Below are 17,082 nucleotides of genomic sequence, written 5' to 3'. Positions count from 1 at the left end.
ACACACACAAGCTCCCAGATTCTTGCAAACCCCTCCCCAACTGTTCCCCCAGCCACCCACAACACAGAAATTCAAACCCAGAATTTTTTTAAACAACAGCAGAGTGGCCCAATGGTCACAGAAAATCATAAAAATTCAAAAAAACCCACACAAGCTCCCATATTCTTGCAAACCCCTCCTCAACTGTTCCCCCAGCCACCCACCACACAGAAATTCAAACCCAGAAATTTTTTAAAAACAACAGCAGAGTGGCCCAATGGTCACAAAAAATCATAATATTTTTTTTTAAAAAAAAAACACCCCACAAGTTTCCAGATTCTTGCAAACCCCTCCTCAACTGTTCCCCCAGCCACCCACCACACAGAAATTCAAACCCAGATTTTTTTTAAAAAAAACAGCAGAGTGGCCCAATGGTCACAAAAAATCATAAAAATGCAGAAAAATCCACACAAGCTCCCAGATTCTTGCAAACCTCTCCCCAACACCAAGTCCTTGAATTCCAAACACCCCAACCCAAAATCCAAAAAACCCCAAAAAAGTTTTAAAAGTTTAACTTACCAAATGGCTGCAAAAGAAGTTTTGGAAAAGCTTCAAAAATCAGCAAAGTCCTCAAAAACCTCAAAAAAGGCTACCACATGCTATGAGTTGCTCCTCAAAGTCAAGTCGCAACTGCACCTCTTCAAGCAATGCACCCTGGGTATTAACGGTTTTACGAAAAAGGAAACAAACATGCAAGACGTTTTCGTCTTGTGAAGCAAGCCCATAGGGAAATTCGTCTTGCGAAGTACCTCGAAAACCGAAAAACTCTTTCGTCTAGCGAGTTTTTCGTCTTACGAGGCATTCATCTTGCGGGGCACCACTGTATACCATTCTTATTTTCCTTTCCTCTTCCTTCAAGATACAAAAACTTGAAGCCAGAGTTCTAAATGAGGGTTGGCCAACATGAGGTCCTCCAGATGTTGTTCAAGTCCAACTCTTACCAACCTGAGCCAGCATAAGCAATAGGCAAGAATGGTTGGACTTGGATCCAGGAGGCTCAGTACTGCTGTAGATAATTGCACAGATAAAAACACAAAGAGTTCTCTGCCAGTCTTCTCTTCTTTTTCTTTGAGAGGAAACCATATTGATTCCCAACCTGACTTTTAAAATCTATATTGGAACTGTGCTTTTGTGGGACTTCGTTGGATGAATTACTTAATAATGAGAAGTAAATATTGCTTTCAGAACATATCCTTGCTCTGTCAGGGGATAGAGGCTTAGTACTGCTATAATTTCAAAGAGAATACAGTGTACCTCTGGTTACGAACTTAACACATTCCAAAGGTGTGTTCTTAACCTGAAACTGTTCTTAACCTGAGGTACCACCTTAGCTAATGGGGCCTCCCGCTGCCACCACACCACTACTGTGTGATTTCTGTTCTCATCCTGAGGTAAAGTTCTCAACCCGAGGTACTACTTCCTTGTTAGTGGAGTCTGTAACCTGAAGTATTTGTAACACAAGGTGTTTGTAACCCAAGGTTACAAACTCAAGGTTACAAACTCAAAAGCGCCTTGTCATTTTTATCTACTTTCTTCTCTGCTTCTCCTTTGCCAGGGAACCATAATGCTCGCCAATTTGACCTCTGTGCTGTTTGACAAGGATGAGTGGGAAACACCCAATGAGTTTAATCCTGGCCATTTCCTGGAAAATGATCAGTTCATGAAAAGGGAAGCGTTCTTGCCATTCTCTGCAGGTAAAAAAATTCATGGGCTTCTCATCAGAACTGCAACAGTGACAATATGATGGTGATTTGGTTGCTGAGAGCCTTGTGTATTGCTGGGGTTACCACCCTATTGGGACCAGTGGTCACATTTAGGATTTTGAGGAAGTGCTCTGTGTGCATGTCACAAAATGGCTGCCCTGGGAGGTGGGATGTTACATGAAATGGTGTTGATATACTCCCCCCCTCCACCCAGTAAGCAAGCAGTTTGGATTTTTTAAGGGAATATTTACTGGGACCTTTCTCAGCTGCCCTAGAACAGAAACCTACTTCCATCTGGATCTTGAACAACTAACTCTGTTTGCTACACCCTTAGATAAGCTATATGCAGATTAGGGAGATTCCTAATAAAATAAACATGAAATTGAAATTTTCTCCAAAACTACATATGAGAGAAAATTATGTTAATTGAAATGTATCTATTCCAAATTCTCAAAAACCAGGATCATATTTGTTCAGTGTTCCCATTTGCTTCACTAGGGAATACAGAGGACTGATTTCTATCTTTATTTTGCAACAACATACTGTTTTAAAGTATTTGTTCTCTCAGTGTTGTTTTTAACTGTGCAGCTGTTTACTGTAGCAAAAGCTCTCCACTGAAAAAATCTTTTTCTCCCTCTCTTCCAGGAAAGCGAGTTTGTCTGGGAGAGCAGTTGGCGAGGACTGAGCTCTTTCTTTTCTTCACTGCCCTAATTCAGAAATTCACTTTCCAAGCTCCAAAGAATGAGACATTAAGCCGTGAATATAGGATGGGTCTGACATTGTCTCCCCTGCCATACCGGATATGTGCATTCTCTCGCTAAGGGACCCATCTTATAGCATTGTCATTTCTTTAAAAAGTTGGATTAGTTTGTGGGGCAGAAACACGCCTGTGGCTTAGTATTAATTATGTTAAGCTGGAATTGATTAGGACTTCACCCAAGTAAGTAGGGTTGGGATTGCAGCCTGTACCTTTTAAAAAAGTGCATTCAATTCACATTTTCCCCTCAAGGAATTCAGGCAACTATAACTCAAGGCTGCTGGGAATTGTAGTTTTCTGAAGGGTAAACTACATTTCCCATGATTCTCGGGGGGGTGTATGTATGCAAATAATATTGTTTCATTGGTGAGGATCCAAATTCTATCCCCCCACTTATTGGTCAGGCGGTCTATCCCCCATCCCACTATTTTCAATATTATTATGTCCTGGTTGTAGTGAAGAAAAGGCATTGCTTGCTCTAATGGAATTCTTGCCTATGTTTATAAAATTTGAAAATGTTGCTTTGAAAATATTGTTACATAACCAATTCATAGACTCATAGAATTTCAGAGTTGCAAGGGACCCCAAGGCTAATCTAGGGCTGCCATATATCTGGGTTTTCCCGGACACATCCAGGAATTGGGCTGCAAAATGATGTCTGGGCAGATTTTTGCTGAATTGGCAAAATGTTTGAGAAAAATAGGGGCACTTTTTTAAAAAACAACAACAACAAAATTTATAGATCCCCATCTTAAAGTAAACAACCCCCCCCCCAAAAAAAAGCTCAACAACTTAACGCTGGGGAAAATGGTCAACCCCCCCCATCTTTCACGCAATGTGGGGCTCAAACCCATGAGCCTGAGATTATCTTTGTTCTGTATTGTGCTTCTAAATATAGTAAAATTGGTGGGTTAAGCATAGAACTCTTGAGTTGTATGGTGGACAATGAATATTCCCTAGGTTTTATTATTTTTCCAAAACAATTTTGTTGTTCTTTAATAAACATGGTGGATAACAAGGTGAAAACTGAGTCTGCGAAGTGTTTTCCATGAAAATCGTTAAAAGTGGCAGTTTGGCTGTCAGGGAGTGCATATTGCTGACACTCACAGGGGCAGGGGCAGAGGAGAATGTCAGAAGATGCATGCTCCATTTTCATCAGTACTATTGTGTCCAGTTGAAAACATTCAAGCAGAAATTTCCTGGGGATATTGTGCCTGCAGTTCTTTGTAGGAATCTGTTTGCTTACGACTCAAAATAAACCCCTAATGTAATTCCTGCCTATGTTTATAAAATAAAATGTTGCTTGGAAAATTTTGTTACATATCCAGTTCATAGAACCATAGACTCATCGAATTTCAAAGTTGCAAGGGACCCCAAGTGTAATCTGTTTCAACCCCCTAAAATGCAGGTATATTTTGCCCAATGTTGGGCTTGAACCCATGAACCTGAGGTTCTTGCTGTTGTGTAATGGTGGCCCCAACCCCAAGGCAAACCCTAATGTGCTTATAAATGTGCTTATAATTACAGCAAAATGAATGGACTAAATTCTTGAATGTTACCTAGGTTTTATTATTTTCCAAAAACATTATTGTTGTTCTTTAATATACATAGTGGATAACAAGGTGCAAACTAAGTCTGCAAAGTGTTTTTCATGAAAATAGTTAAAAGTGGCAATTTGGCTGTCTGGGAACGCATATTGCTGACACTCACAGGGGCAGGGGCAGAGGAAAATGTCACTCAGAAGATACATGCTCCCTTTCCATCAGTACTATTGTGTCCAGCTGAAAACATTCAAGCAGAAATTTCCTGGGGATATTGTGCCGGCAGTTTTTTGGGAGTCTTGGGCTTGATGCGTGCTTGGCCTGAACCAATCTCTCCTGTGGTGTTCTTTGGGAGAAGGAACATGGAGTCTTAAGGCCATTGAACAACTATTATTGAATAATAAAGGCTTACTCTCAGTTCTTTCTAAAATTATATTGGATGCCACTGTAGGTGGACCTGCTGGTTAGAAGTTGTGCTGGGAACAAAATATCCAGCTTTCGCTCAGTGATAGAGACTGGGAGGTTTTGTGATGGAAATTGCCTTATAAATCAGTCTTTGCTTCTGTGAGGGAATTATCTTTGAAAGTATTGCACAGCTGGTATTTGACACCCAGGTATTTGACCCACACTGCAACAGTTTCCTCCCCCCTCTGTTGGATGGTGGGTGTCACCAGGTGGGCATGTATTGATACAAGTGGGTTTCGGGAGAAGGTGTTTTTAGAAATCTCTCAAATAATGCAACAGGATGTGCTCCTTACCCCATGTTTGGCAGTACTGAAACTAACAATTCAAATTGGGTTTTAAAGAACAATGAACTTATTGTCCACCTGGTCACAAGAAGATGAAAAATTATGAAAGTTATTTTGTTGTCTTGTTCTGGGGAAGGAATTTTTCTGACCATCACTATTATTTCTTCTGTGAAATAGGTATTTCCTCATCCCCACAATAGTTTCAGAAGTACCCCTGGGCCCCCAAAGGTGGGAGCCTCTGGTTTCCACAGCAACATTTTAGCGACTGGGTGCTTTCATACTTGACCTCCCCAAGCAGAAGTCCATGCTGTTGTAGCTTGCAGCCATTGATGCTCCACATGCACTGTGGCAGGAATAAGGACTTGCCATTCAGCTCCACAGTAGACACAATTCCACCTGGCCACCTGATTATCAGTTTTAGTATTTAAGTATTTGTATTTAAGATGGGGAACCAAGGCTAAGAGATCATGGCTTGGCTAAGAGTAGAACTAGATGGTATAGTAGCACTCACTGGACCTCCCAAGAGCTCAGTTGCTGCTGCTTACTGGGAGGGAAAAAATCAACACAGCAGTGATGTTAGTGTGCTGTAAGCACACTGATGGAGCCAATCCAGAGCTCCTGGTAATGTGTTTGCCTTGCACCAACTTCTCTTCTTCACATGGTCTGCTACTGGAGAAGACTATCTAATACTAGAGGGCTCTGGCCCTCTGAATGATCCTTCTCCCATCATCCCTGTCTATTGGCCATACTGGCTGGGGCTGCTGGGAGTTGGAGACCCAAAACCAGCTGGAGAGGTACTGGTTGCCAGTCCCAGATCAAGTTATTCTGTTGCCAGAAAAAAATGTAACCTATGTAATATTAAACAGAAGGCAAGCAGGTTGACTCCTCCGGCCTCCTTAGCCATTGGTTATAGCTGTCGAAATCACCACTCGTCCAAATGTGTCAGGAACAGAAGTCATCCTCCTTAGTAAAAGTTTTAAATTTCTTTATTGACAGTGCTTTGATTTGCACTGCCAGAAACGCCTTCTTAGAAATGTCCAGAAGGAAAGTAACCTTTACAGTTTCTAAAAAGGGAAAACAGGAAGGAAATATCATAACTCTTCCCCTTTGGTAGAGTTACTCATTAAGTCATCACCTTGCCTATTTGTGGGCACGATACATAACAATACCTGTGGACTTTGCCCTCATTTCTGGAAGGAGCATTAGCCACGCAGGCGGGTGTGGTAACGTGACTCTCGCTAGACCTCCCAAGAGCTGAGTTGTCCTGCTTACTGGGAGGGGAGAAAGCAACATGACGGTGATGTTGGTGTGCTGTAAACACACTGATGGAGCCAATCCAGAGCTCCTGGCAATGGATTTGCATTGCACAAAATTTCCCCCTTCTACATGGTCTGCTACTGGCTAAAACTATCTTAGTAATAGAGGGGTCTCCATTGATCCCTGACTGTTGACCATACAACCTAGAGCTGTTGGGAGTTGGAGACCAAAATCATCTGGAGAGGTGCTGGTCAGTCTGTTGCCAAAGCAAAATCTAACGTATGCAATACTGAACAGAAGGCAAGCAGGTTGACTTCTCTGGCTCTTAGGCAGCGGGCAGAGCTGCTGAAACTACCACCAGTCCAAACATGTTAGGAACAGAAGACATTCTCCATAGTAAACATTTTAAATTTCTTTATAGACAGTGCTTTGATTTGTAGTGGCAGAAAACCCCTTAGAAATGTCATGAAGGAAAGTATCTTTTACTGTTTCACAAAAGTGAAAACAGGAAGGAAATATTCTAATTCAGAAAGTGGCTGTTCTCCACACTCTTCCCCACCCCCTTGGTACAGTGAGTGATTAAGTCATCTCCTTCCTGCCTCTTTGTGGGCGTGATATATAATATATGCAAACTTTGCCCTTATTTCAGGAACTTTAGCCAAGAGGGCGGGTGTGGCTGCTGTAGCTGGAGCAGAATCAAGTTTCCCTTGACACAATGCCGTCTGTGCTGACATAAGGACACCTAGAAGGGTTTGAAGATGTTGCTCCAGCTGCTCTCTGTCCTCTGGGAGGCCTTGTCCCTGCAAGTTGTTCTGGTGTTTCTGGCAACATTTTTACTTATTGCTGATTACAAGAAACAGATTCGCCCAAGGAATTACCCCCCAGGGCCCAGGCCTCTTCCCTTTCTGGGTAGCACACTACATCTGGATTTCAAGAAGCCTCAGATTTCAGCACGAAAGGTAAGGATGGAGGAAAGAGCTTTAGGGTGGTGTGGAAAGTTTCTCCCTATAAGATGCCCAGCCAAGTGGGCGCAAAATTGAGAAAATCTATTTGAAGGTGCCAGATTTTGGCCTCACTCACCACCTAACAGCTATTCGTAACAAACCTGTGTCCACAACTGCCATTTGCTTTCTATGGCTGGCAGAATATTGTGTGTGTGCATGTAGGTACTTACATTGTACATAGGTACATAGCTACATTACATGTAGGTAGGTACATATCCCTACCTTCACTCCCCTTTTATCTTTGCAACAGCTTTACTACAGGCAAATAAGCAGCAACTCTTGTTAATAGATTGCAGGTGGAGGATGGAGGGGGCCTGTCCATTTACAGCCCCTGGAAACCATTTGACAGCAATCAAAGCTTCCTTCTGCCATATTTCTTTCTCCCTCTCCCTCCAGTCTGCCAACAAATTAATATATAATATATTAGATAGGATATTATATATTCTTCCTCCATCTCCATTCAGGTTCTAGGGCTGCTCAGTGATACTAATACTCCAGTGACACATAATGTGGCATTTTTGTGCTGGTGGCAAGAAAGATCAGGGAGAAGAACCTGGACAAAATTGCAGTAAACTGTAAGGGAGATTCAGAGGTCTAAACTGGGAAAAAACCCTATGTTGTGTGGAGTCCCCAATCTACACATGCATTTGCACTTTATAGTTTTGACAATTCAGGCAGGGACTCTGTTTTTTATATACAATTATATAGTTATGTTGATACTTCTCCTGATAGTATTTTGTAATGGACTTTGGCTAGTACACTAAAGCTTATTCACCTTACTGTCTCCATTCAGCTTGCAGAAAAATATGGCAATGTATTCGGCCTTCAAACTGGAACCATAAGGATTGTGGTTGTGAATGGATTACACCTGGTGAAAGAGGCTCTTGTCCATCAGGGAGAATATTTTGTAGATCGACCAAAATCCCCTGTTCTTGATAAGATATTTGGGTCACTTGGTAAGTTTTCTTTACTATGGCCAATGATTTAGATGATTAAAATTGCTTTTTTAATTATATGTACTGATTGTACAACCTTTTAGATTATTAGATGTTTTCTTAATTTAGGGTTACCAGACGTCCCTGTTTCCAGGGGACAGTCCCCAGATTTGCGAATAAGTCCCTCAACAAATTCCATCCCCGGAATGTCCCTGGATTTCATTTAATGTCCCCGGGAAACGCAGCCTATCGGAGCAGCCTCCCAACATCTGTGAAGATAGACTTCACGCTGCCTATCAGAGCTTGCATGCAAGCAGGAGGGAGCAGGGATCTCTCAGGCAACGGAAGGGGAGGGGATCCCTGCCCCCTCCTGCTTGCATGTAAGTAGGAATGGGATTGGGGCTGCTCCGATGGGAATGGAGGCATCGCACTACCTGAGCCTCGCTGCCACTCTCAGCCCTCCTTCTCCACCTTCCATTGCTGACCCACCGTGCACCGCCTCCCCACCCACCCCCACCACCAAACAACCAACAACTCAGGAAATCTGGTGACCTTATCTTAATTCACTTTTCCATTTCTTGCATCTTTAAACAAAAGTAAACTAATAAGATTTGCCATAGATGTAGACCTGCAAAACTAGATTAACAGCTCACAATTCAGTGTTGGGTGGCAATCAGAGTCTGGCTGTGTAGTGCATCAAACAGCTTGTTATTATTGATCTGCAATTGTTAGAGGTGGAGGAATATGGGAGTTTTTCTTTCATTCAGTTCCTCATTTATCTGTTGTTCAGTTTGCCACACTTCTACATCCAATAATGTTTCAGTTAATGTATTGTTTCAGGCAGTGAGAATGAATTAAAATTGCATTAAATTGCACCTGAGCTGACTTTCTGTCCCATCCCTAGTAGTGATGGAATAATATGTTGTCGTTAAGCACTATATGGAAGCAGCAGGTAGTATCTTTTTCACAGCCATTTTTGAGTCCACAGCTGCCTTGACCAACTACATTCTTTCCATGGTACCCCTGTGGGGTTCAGGAGCCCAGTTATGTCACCCCTTGCCTGCAGAGCTGGCAGCCTCTCACCCTTTTTTGAGCACTCTCCCTTGTGGAGTGTTCCCTCAGCCTCCTCTCCTCTCCCCTCTCCTTGGGAGTCCTCTAGGCAGCCACTGCTGCCATCCTTGGTCTCTGAGCTCCCCCACCTCCTTGCCAAAGAGAGGTGCCTCCTCACATTGCCCCACAGGGGCCTGGAACTTGTCCCAACAGCAAGGACTGGCTGGCTGGGCTCCCTAACCCACTTGCTTCCTTGTTCCGTGGCCACCTCAGCTCCTGACAACCAGCACACCCAGAACATTCACTCGCGGAGCTCATAACCAGGGCTGCTGCAACAAACAGCCACACAAGCCTTTGGGAGGCAGAGATGCTAGAGGGTATCAGAGGAGGGAGGGAAGGAAAGAGGGTCAGAGACCAGTGTTGCCCGCAGCACTCTTAACCATAATTCAAGGCACCCTAGGGTACCATGGCACTCTGGTTGCAAACCACTGAGCTAAGACTTCACTGTGATTGTGTCCATTTAGGAAAGGGAGGGCATTGGGAAGTGAAACAGGTCCAGTTCAGAGGTCACTGTCCACAGATGCCCAACATATAGACCTCCAGGTATAGGGCAGTATATAAATTCAAACAACAACAACATATAGCAAAAATGTTATGCAAATGAAACAGCAAAGAGAAATGTGTTAATAGTGAGCAGAACCCAAGTGGGGATGCAGCATGCTGGAACTCATGTCAAGTGGGCCTGTGGCCAAGGTCCAGGTCACATTTTCAAATGCCTTGCAGTCTTTCCAACATAATAAGTAGGCAAGCAGAATAAAGGGAAAGAGACAGGAATCCATCTTGGAATTGAAAGGACTGCTAAATCTTACTTACTTGCTCTACGTACTTATTACTCCTTCCCATCTAGGACTGGTCTTCTCTAATGGTCTCATCTGGAAACATCAAAGACGGTTTGCCTTATCAACACTCAGAAACTTTGGTTTGGGCAAAAGGTCTTTAGAAGAAAGAATACAGGAGGAAAGCCGTTACTTAAAGGAAGCAATAGAAGCTGAGAAGGGTGAGAACCAGAATCAACAAACCTGGGGCATATTTACACTGCTATTTTCTATGAACAAGATCAAAAATACATTAGCCAGGGTGCGAAGCTCTGTGGCATTATTTCTTCACGCAAATGTAGCTCTGCTTGGACTGGAATGACCCTGTGATGGCGAAGGGGGTATTGATAGGAAGCTCCACAGAGGCTCGTTATGGTGCAGAAAAGTTCTAGTGTGAAGCTCTGTGTTGGAACCTGCCATGGGAGCTAAAAGCCCCTGAACTAGAACAGAATAAGAACAAAGATGGAGTGTTTGGGCTGAGAAGGTGTGCAGATTTTGATGATTTTGACAACCAACATCACAAATAGAATAGGGTTTGAAGTGCAATCATTTTGGTATATTTTGGTATATACTGTCTTTGAGACGGTCCTTACCCTTTTTGACAGCCATTGTTACAGAATAATCCTTGTCTATGGAGAATATAAATACTCATTTGAAAATATAAATAGATCTCAGAGTCCTGGGTGTCCCAGGTTAAATTACAGGATATGATGTTAATGCCGATGCTTTCTTTGGCTAAAACAAATTCTACCCCTTCCACACTCATCCACTTTCCCCTCCTTCTGTTTTTGTTATATGGAAGCTAGAAGCACCCCAATTCCTTCTGCACCATTTTCTCTCTCTCCCCAGGGCAGCCATTTGACCCTCACTTTCAGATTAATAATGCTGTTTCAAATATCATCTGTTCCATCACTTTTGGGGACCGCTTTGATTACCATGACAGTCGTTTCCAGAAGCTACTGCACTTGCTCGATGAGGCATTGCTTCTTCAGGGAAGTGTTTGGAGTATGGTAGGTCTTCTCTGAGTTCTTTTGCATATAACCACAACACAATTGCTTGGGCTCCAGTGACATGCCCACATTATTGTTGACTGTGAAATCATTTGCTTTGCTCCTTTTGCTTTGGTCCTCCTTTTTCTTCATGTTCAGATTTCTGTTTTTCCTGTATTCAAGCATCTTGTTCCATCCATTTTCCTTAAGATGGGAGGCCAAATCATGTGTTACAGCACAGATCATATTTTTATTGGGGGGAATAACATGTGTGACTGAATAAAATCTCTATGTATGTGAACAGAGTGAGGCCATCACAAATGTTATACATAGAGTGAGCTGCCATTGTTCTGCCCAAGCTTCTAACAACCTAGGAGTTCAAAAGCATACCAGCGCAAGTATATACCGGTAAATAGGTACTGCTGTAGTAGGAAGGTAAACAGCATTTCCGTACACTCAGGCGTCCATCACGGTGACCCGTTACACTGGAAGTGGTTTAATCATGTTGGCCACATGACCTGGAAAGCTGTCTGTGGACAAATGCCGGCTCGTTAGCCTGAAAAGACAGATGAGCGCCGCCACCTCATAGTCGCCTTTGACTGGACTTAACTGTCCAGGGGTGCTTTACTTTACCTACATGGACTAATTCTACACTCACACCATTAACAATCTGTGAACTGACACCCCATGCAGATGCATAACATTAAAGGGAAACTCTACATATTCATGAAATGAGCAGGCATTGATACATGCAGTTTTCAAAATGGCAATCATCTTCATAGGAAGTTGATCAGTGAATTAGAAGATGTGCTTGCAGAAATCAGCACCATGATGCCATTTAATCTGCAATCCATACATTTCTAACCAAGAAGTGAAGACATTGCCATGGGGTCCTATCATAAGCAGTGGTGAGTACAATATTTGCTCTGGTTCCAAGAGAGTCTGCCATCTTTGAGCCTGTGCGCACCAGCCTTTATTACTGCTAGCCTCTTTCCCATGACAACAGCATGATGTGAATGTTTTTGGAGAGGGCTTTCCCTGCACATTCATGATATTAGTGTTTGTTTCCTCAGATATATGATCTCTTTCCCACTGTCATGAAATACCTGCCGGGGCCCCATCACACACTTTTTAAAAAATGGGGGCAGCTGAAATACTTTGTGAGAGAAATCATTGAAAAACACAAAGAAGACTGGAACCCATCTGAACCCAGAGACTTCATTGACGCCTACCTAAATGAAATGGCCAAGGTGAGAGATGAAAAGGATAGAAGGTAGATATAATTTTGATAATAAAAATGATAGTAGCAGAAGGCAGAGAAACAATTTTAAAAACCAGAAATAACCATGTGGCCCATAATGGCTGGCCACATTTCAATGTTTCCATTGAGTTTATTGTTCTAGAAAAAATAAATTTCTGCATATGCATGAATATGAACTCATGTATTTTGTGGGGAGACAATTCTCCATTCTTTCACTTCTGGGATTCTACCACTTGTCAGTGGTGAGTGAGAGCAAACAGTTGACATGACCAAAAGAATCATTGTAGTAAAGGCCATCCATTGCCTCAGTTGTCTGAATAAACCTCCTCTAGGGCTTTGGCGTCCTTGACCAGAACAATCCCAAACTTCATGCCAGCATCAGTGATTCACAGGACTGTTGTCTTGACCTTCCTAGATGCAGGATTAGAGTCGCTGAATCCCCTAGTGATCTCTTGACTTGTGGGTCTGACAGGATGGTGTTTTTAATGGCAGCTTAACTCCCTGGTGCATTTTTGTTTTAAGGAGGATTCTGTTTCCAATTTCCATGAAGAAAACCTTCTACATTCAGCACTGGATCTGTTTCTTGCTGGAACGGAAACAACTTCTACAACCCTGCGTTGGGGTTTGCTGTATATGGCCATTTATCCAGATATTCAAGGTAGAACTGTAGTTGGCTCATTTGTCTTTCATTCCTTTGGGTTGTACATAACAAAAGCCTACTGAAAGCAAACATCAATATATAATCTTATCATTAGATGCTGAAAAGGTCTCTGACAAAATATATAAACAGAATATGGTGGCTGTACTAAACTAATGGTGGCTTTGGAATGCAAAAAAATGGATTAAGATATCATATGATTCACCCTCATCTAGAGTAAATGCCATGTTTTCTGCTACTATAGAGGAGCTAGACAGGGATGTCCATTTTCACCTTTGTTTTTCAATATTTGCATGGAACCCTTAGCTTGCGCTATTAGACAACATAGGTACTGTTGATCTATGGAGAAATACATAATTCAGTTTAATACAAATTGGTTTCATCTGCAGATGATATTCTTTTGTTTATTTCTAAATCCTCATTTGCTGATGCAGATCATAGGCGCCTTTCCTAAAATATCCGGATACTCTGTTGACTGGTCCAAATGAAAATGGATTCCAATAAGTGAAAATTTGGTTACTTATTCATTTAAGGAGTCTCCTCAATTCTGTGTCTCCTCAAATCCATTAAATATTATAGATGGGCCTCCCCTACAGATCTTAGAAAAAGTGTTGATGAGAGATTTTCTTTTATTTGCAGCAAAAGTCCAAGCGGAAATAGATTCTGTGATTGGCCAGTCTCGCCAGCCAGCGATGGATGACAGGGACAGAATGCCATACACCAATGCAGTTGTTCATGAAATTCAAAGAATAAGCAACATTATTCCTTTAAATGTGCCTCGGTTGACAACAAAGGACACTACACTGGCTGGGTTTCATATTCCCAAAGTAAACATTAAGAAGATATACCTTTCTTATAAGCCTTTCCTCTTCTCTTGAGATGTGAAAACTTGGTGCCAAAGTTCTAAGTCAGGGATAGCCAGTGTGCTGCTCCCAAGATGCTGTTGAACTCCTTCTGCTTGAGCCAGCATGGCCACTGGGCAGGGTCTGGGGTGTTCTTTGGGCACATCAAGATCTGGAGTGGAGGGAAGGGGTTATGGCTAGATAGACTTTTGGTTCTTTCCAACCCCTGGCAAAAATGGATTCCAAGCGCAGTCTGTACCATTTGCATGGATAGCTAGTTACTTTCTTTTCTTTTCGCTTTTTAAAAAATGACCATTACTAATAACCCAAACTGCAACACCTGGCATCTGGTGTTTCCTATCCTACTTTGAATATACAGTCATACCTCAGGTTGAATACGCTTCGAGTTGAGCGTGTTCGAGTTGCGCTCCGTGGCAAGCTAGAAGTAATGGAGTGCGTTACTTCCAGGTTTCGCTGCTTCCGCATGCGCAGATGCTCAAAATGACGTCACGCACATGCGCAGAAGCGGCAAAAAGTGATATGTGCGCATGTGCAGACGTGCTGTCGCTAGTTACGTTTACCTCTAGATGCGAACGGGGCTTCGGAACGGATCCCGTTTGTATCTAGAGGTGCCACTGTATTTTAAAATTGAAACTGTGTTTTTGTGAGATGCGGTTCAATGAATTACTTAATAATGCATAAAAAATATCACATTCAATACATTCTTTCTGAGTTGGACTTGGATCGAGGAGGCTTAGTACTGCAGTAGTTGCACAGATCAAAACACAAAGATTTCTTTGCAAGTTTTATTCTACCACTTTTCTCTGCTTCTTCTTTGGCAGGACACTGTATTACTTGCCAACTTGACCTCACTGCTCTTTGACGAGGATGAGTGGGAAACACCCGATGTGTTTAATCCTGGTCATTTCCTAGAGAATGGTCAGTTCAGAAAAAGGGAAGCGTTCCTGCCATTCTCTGCAGGTAACAAATGTTGATGCGTGGCTTCTTAGAATTGCAACAGAGACTACATGATGATGGCTTGGTTGTGGGAAGTCTGGTGTATTACAGGGCTCGGCACCCAACTGAGGCCAGTGGTCACATTTGAGATTATGAGGAAGTACTGTGGATGCAAGTCACAAGATGACTACTATAGGAGGTGTGATTTTACACAAAATGGTGTTGGTATACTCTTCCTCCCCCCCCCCCCCGTAAGCAGTGTGGATTTTTGAGGGAATATTTCCAGAGCTTTCTCAGGTGCCCAGGTGCTCCACAAGGCATTGGGTGGACAGCAGCTGATGCATTTTTTCATAGTTTCCTCAAGGAAGAGAAACCCACTTCCATCTTGACCTTGAGGAACTGAGCTCTGTTTGCCACACCCTTAGCTAAGATTAGGGAGATTCCTAATAAAATATATTTGAAATTTATATCATATGCAGTTTTAGAGAAAAAATAAATTCATGTAACTCAAATATATCTATTCCAAATTCAGTAAAACCATGATCATATTTGTTCAGTGTTCCCATTTGCTTGACTGAGAAGTAGGAACGACTTCTATGTTTATTTTGCAACCACATAATTACTTTTTAAATTATTTGATCTGCCCATGTTCTTTAAATTGTATTTTTCCTCCTTTTCTTCTAGGAAAGCGAGCCTGTTTGGGAGAGCAGTTGGCGAGGACCGAGCTCTTCATTTTCTTCACTGCCCTAATTCAGACGTTCACTTTCCAGGCTCCAAAGAATGAGACATTAAGCTGTGAATTTAGGATAGGTTTGACCGTGTCTCCCCTGCCATACCGGATATGTGCATTCTCTCGCTAAGGGGACTTACTTTATGTCATTACCGTTTCTTTAAAAAGTAGGATCAGTTTATGGTGCAGGAACAGATCTATGGTTTAATCCTAATTGTGTTTAGCCAGAGTTCAGTAGGGCTTAACCCAGGTGAGCAAGATTGGGACTGCAACATGTTCCTTTAAAGCAGAGATTTCCACACTTTTTAGACACGCATCATTTCGCGACACAATTATTCAGTTTTAATAGCAAACCAGAGGTTAAACTAACCCCTTATAAGAGATACGGACATATATCATGCAACACCCATGAACACTGCAGTCGACACACTAATGATGACACATGCTTTGGAAAGCTCTGCTTTAAAGCCTATTCAAAGCACATTTGCGCCCTCAAAGAATTTGGGCAACTAGGGTTTATGGGTATTTGGAATTGGAGCTCTCTGAAGGATAAATTCAATTTCCGAGGATTTTTGTGGGAATATGTGTATGCAGATCATAATGATACATTGATGAGGATCCAAATTCCATTCTCCCACTTCTTGTTCCAGGGTGTATGTCTACCCACCATCCCATTATTTTCAAAAAATAATAATAATGTCCTGGCTGTGGTGAAGAAAAGGCATTCCTTTGTTTGTAGGAATCTGTGTGCTTATGACTCAAGATAAAACCCTAATGTAATTCCTTCCTTTGTTTATAAAATAAAAAAAATGTTGCTTGGAAATTTTTGTTACATAACCAGTCCATAGAACCATAGACTCATCGAATTTTGCAAGGAACCCCTGAAGAAGTAAAGGAGGTAATGGTGAGATGGGCAATGGACTTCAGATATAACATAGAGTTTGATAAATGGCAGGCATTATGGAATAAAGGTATGAGATTCTCGGCATGTACAACACTCAAGGAAAATATGTATAAAATGATGTACAGGTGGTACGTTACGCCTGTAAAATTGGAAAAAATATATAAAACTGGTGATAAATCATGTTGGAAGTGTAAGATTAAGGAGGGCGATTTTTATCATATGTGGTGGTTGTGTGAGCCTATCAGAAAATTCTTGGAATCTATTTACAACGAACTAAAAAAAATCTTCAAATATACTTTTATAAAAAAAAAACCGAAGCCTTTTTGCTGGGGATAATCGGAGAGGAAATCAAAAAGGAAGATCAAACACTTTTTCAGTACGCGACAGTGGCTGCCAGAACTCCAATAGCGCAGAATTGGAAGACACCAAAAATCCCAACTATAAATGAGTGGCAATCCAAACTATTTGATTATTTGTTGTTGTTTAGTCGTTTAGTCGTGTCCGACTCTTCGTGACCCCATGGACCAGAGCACGCCAGGCACCTCTGTCCTCTGTCCTAAATAATTTGATTATTTAGAATTGGCAAAAATGACACAGAAAATAAGAAATCAAAAAGATATAAAGTTTAATAAGGAATGGAATAAATTTATGGCATACATGGAAACAGAGGTAAAAAATCTAAAAATTACAGTAGGTTCGATATAACACTTGTGATGTAAAGAGTTTTCTGAGGAAAAGAAACTGCAGATAGAAAAATTTCATAACACATTCCGAAACCGAGATGAAGGGAAGTCAATCAGTGTTGTGTGTTATTTAGTTAATGTTGTTAAT

General features: G+C 41.9%; 2 protein-coding genes across 5 annotated transcripts in view; both read left to right on the top strand.

The window, feature by feature from the left end:
- Positions 1 to 3,270, top strand: part of LOC309372317 (cytochrome P450 2J2-like) — a 39,597-nt gene extending 36,327 nt beyond the window's left edge. For all 4 annotated transcript variants that reach the window (XM_081915840.1, XM_081915842.1, XM_081915839.1 and 1 more), the window contains 2 exons: positions 1,595 to 1,733; positions 2,388 to 3,270. In XM_081915840.1, coding sequence (XP_081771966.1) covers positions 1,595 to 1,733; positions 2,388 to 2,563 — 315 coding nt within the window. In that variant the 3' untranslated portion in view covers positions 2,564 to 3,270. The remainder of the gene's footprint in view (positions 1 to 1,594; positions 1,734 to 2,387) is intronic.
- Positions 3,271 to 6,064: 2,794 nt separating this feature from the next.
- On the top strand, positions 6,065 to 16,170 carry LOC309372320 (cytochrome P450 2J4-like). Its single transcript, XM_081915846.1, has 9 exons — positions 6,065 to 7,005; positions 7,844 to 8,006; positions 9,943 to 10,092; positions 10,760 to 10,920; positions 11,973 to 12,149; positions 12,683 to 12,818; positions 13,458 to 13,645; positions 14,503 to 14,641; positions 15,302 to 16,170. The coding sequence occupies exons 1-9, from the start codon at positions 6,805 to 6,807 to the stop codon at positions 15,475 to 15,477; spliced, it is 1,491 nt and encodes a 496-aa protein (XP_081771972.1). The 5' UTR covers positions 6,065 to 6,804; the 3' UTR covers positions 15,478 to 16,170.
- Positions 16,171 to 17,082: the final 912 nt, after the last annotated feature.

Source organism: Podarcis melisellensis, assembly GCF_964234715.1.
Source record: "Podarcis melisellensis genome assembly, chromosome: 6".
NCBI lineage: Eukaryota > Metazoa > Chordata > Lepidosauria > Squamata > Lacertidae > Podarcis > Podarcis melisellensis.
The sequence above is the reverse complement of the archived record's forward strand: the minus strand, read 5'-3'. Positions and strand labels throughout refer to the sequence as shown.

Bases quoted from the DNA above. Each gene is read 5' to 3' on its own strand.
- LOC309372320 (XM_081915846.1), top strand. From the start codon at position 6,805: ATGTTGCTCCAGCTGCTCTCTGTCCTCTGGGAGGCCTTGTCCCTGCAA. The intron at 12,150-12,682 runs GTGAGAGATGAA...TTTTGTTTTAAG, and splicing joins ACCTAAATGAAATGGCCAAG to GAGGATTCTGTTTCCAATTT. The intron at 13,646-14,502 runs GTAAACATTAAG...CTTCTTTGGCAG, and splicing joins CTGGGTTTCATATTCCCAAA to GACACTGTATTACTTGCCAA.